General features: G+C 19.3%; 1 protein-coding gene across 1 annotated transcript in view; it reads right to left on the reverse strand.

Annotated features, from left to right (window-relative positions):
• EMH_0054280 (uncharacterized protein) overlaps positions 1–351 on the reverse strand; it is a gene marked incomplete at both ends in the record, with an annotated part of 7,584 nt that extends 7,233 nt beyond the window's left edge. The window contains one exon of the mRNA XM_013497102.1: positions 318–351. Within this exon, the coding sequence (XP_013352556.1) occupies positions 318–351 (34 nt within the window). The remainder of the gene's footprint in view (positions 1–317) is intronic.
• Between the last annotated feature and the right edge of the window lie 292 nt (positions 352–643).

The raw sequence follows: 643 nt of genomic DNA on the forward strand, positions 1-643 counted from the left end.
CTTTCGTCAATAAAACAAAAAAAAACAAAACAAAAAAAAACAAAAAACAACAAAACAAAACAAAATAAAATAAAATAAACTAAAACAAAATAAAATAAAATAAATAAAATAAAAAACAAACAAACCTTGTAAATAGATAGTATTGGCGAAGTCTATCATGCGTATATCTAGCGTAGACTTTCGTCAATAAAACAAAAAAAAACAAAACAAAAAAAAACAAAAAACAACAAAACAAAACAAAATAAAACAAAATAAACTAAAATAAAAACAAAATAAAATAAAATAAATAAAATAAATAAAATAAAAAACAAACAAACCTTGTAAATAGATAGTATTGGCGAAGTCTATCATGCGTATATCTAGCGTAGACTTTCGTCAATAAAACAAAAAAAAACAAAACAAAAAAAAACAAAAAACAACAAAACAAAACAAAACAAAATAAAATAAACTAAAATAAAAACAAAATAAAATAAAATAAATAAAATAAAATAAATAAAAAACAAACAAACCTTGTAAATAGATAGTATTGGCGAAGTCTATCATGCGTATATCTAGCATAGACTTTCGTCAATAAAACAAAAAAAAACAAAACAAAAAAAAACAAAAAACAACAAAACAAAACAAAACAAAATAAAACAAAACA

This window comes from Eimeria mitis, genomic scaffold, assembly GCF_000499745.2.
Source record: "Eimeria mitis Houghton genomic scaffold, Emh_scaff2470, whole genome shotgun sequence".
In the NCBI taxonomy this organism is placed as follows: Eukaryota; Apicomplexa; class Conoidasida; order Eucoccidiorida; family Eimeriidae; genus Eimeria; species Eimeria mitis.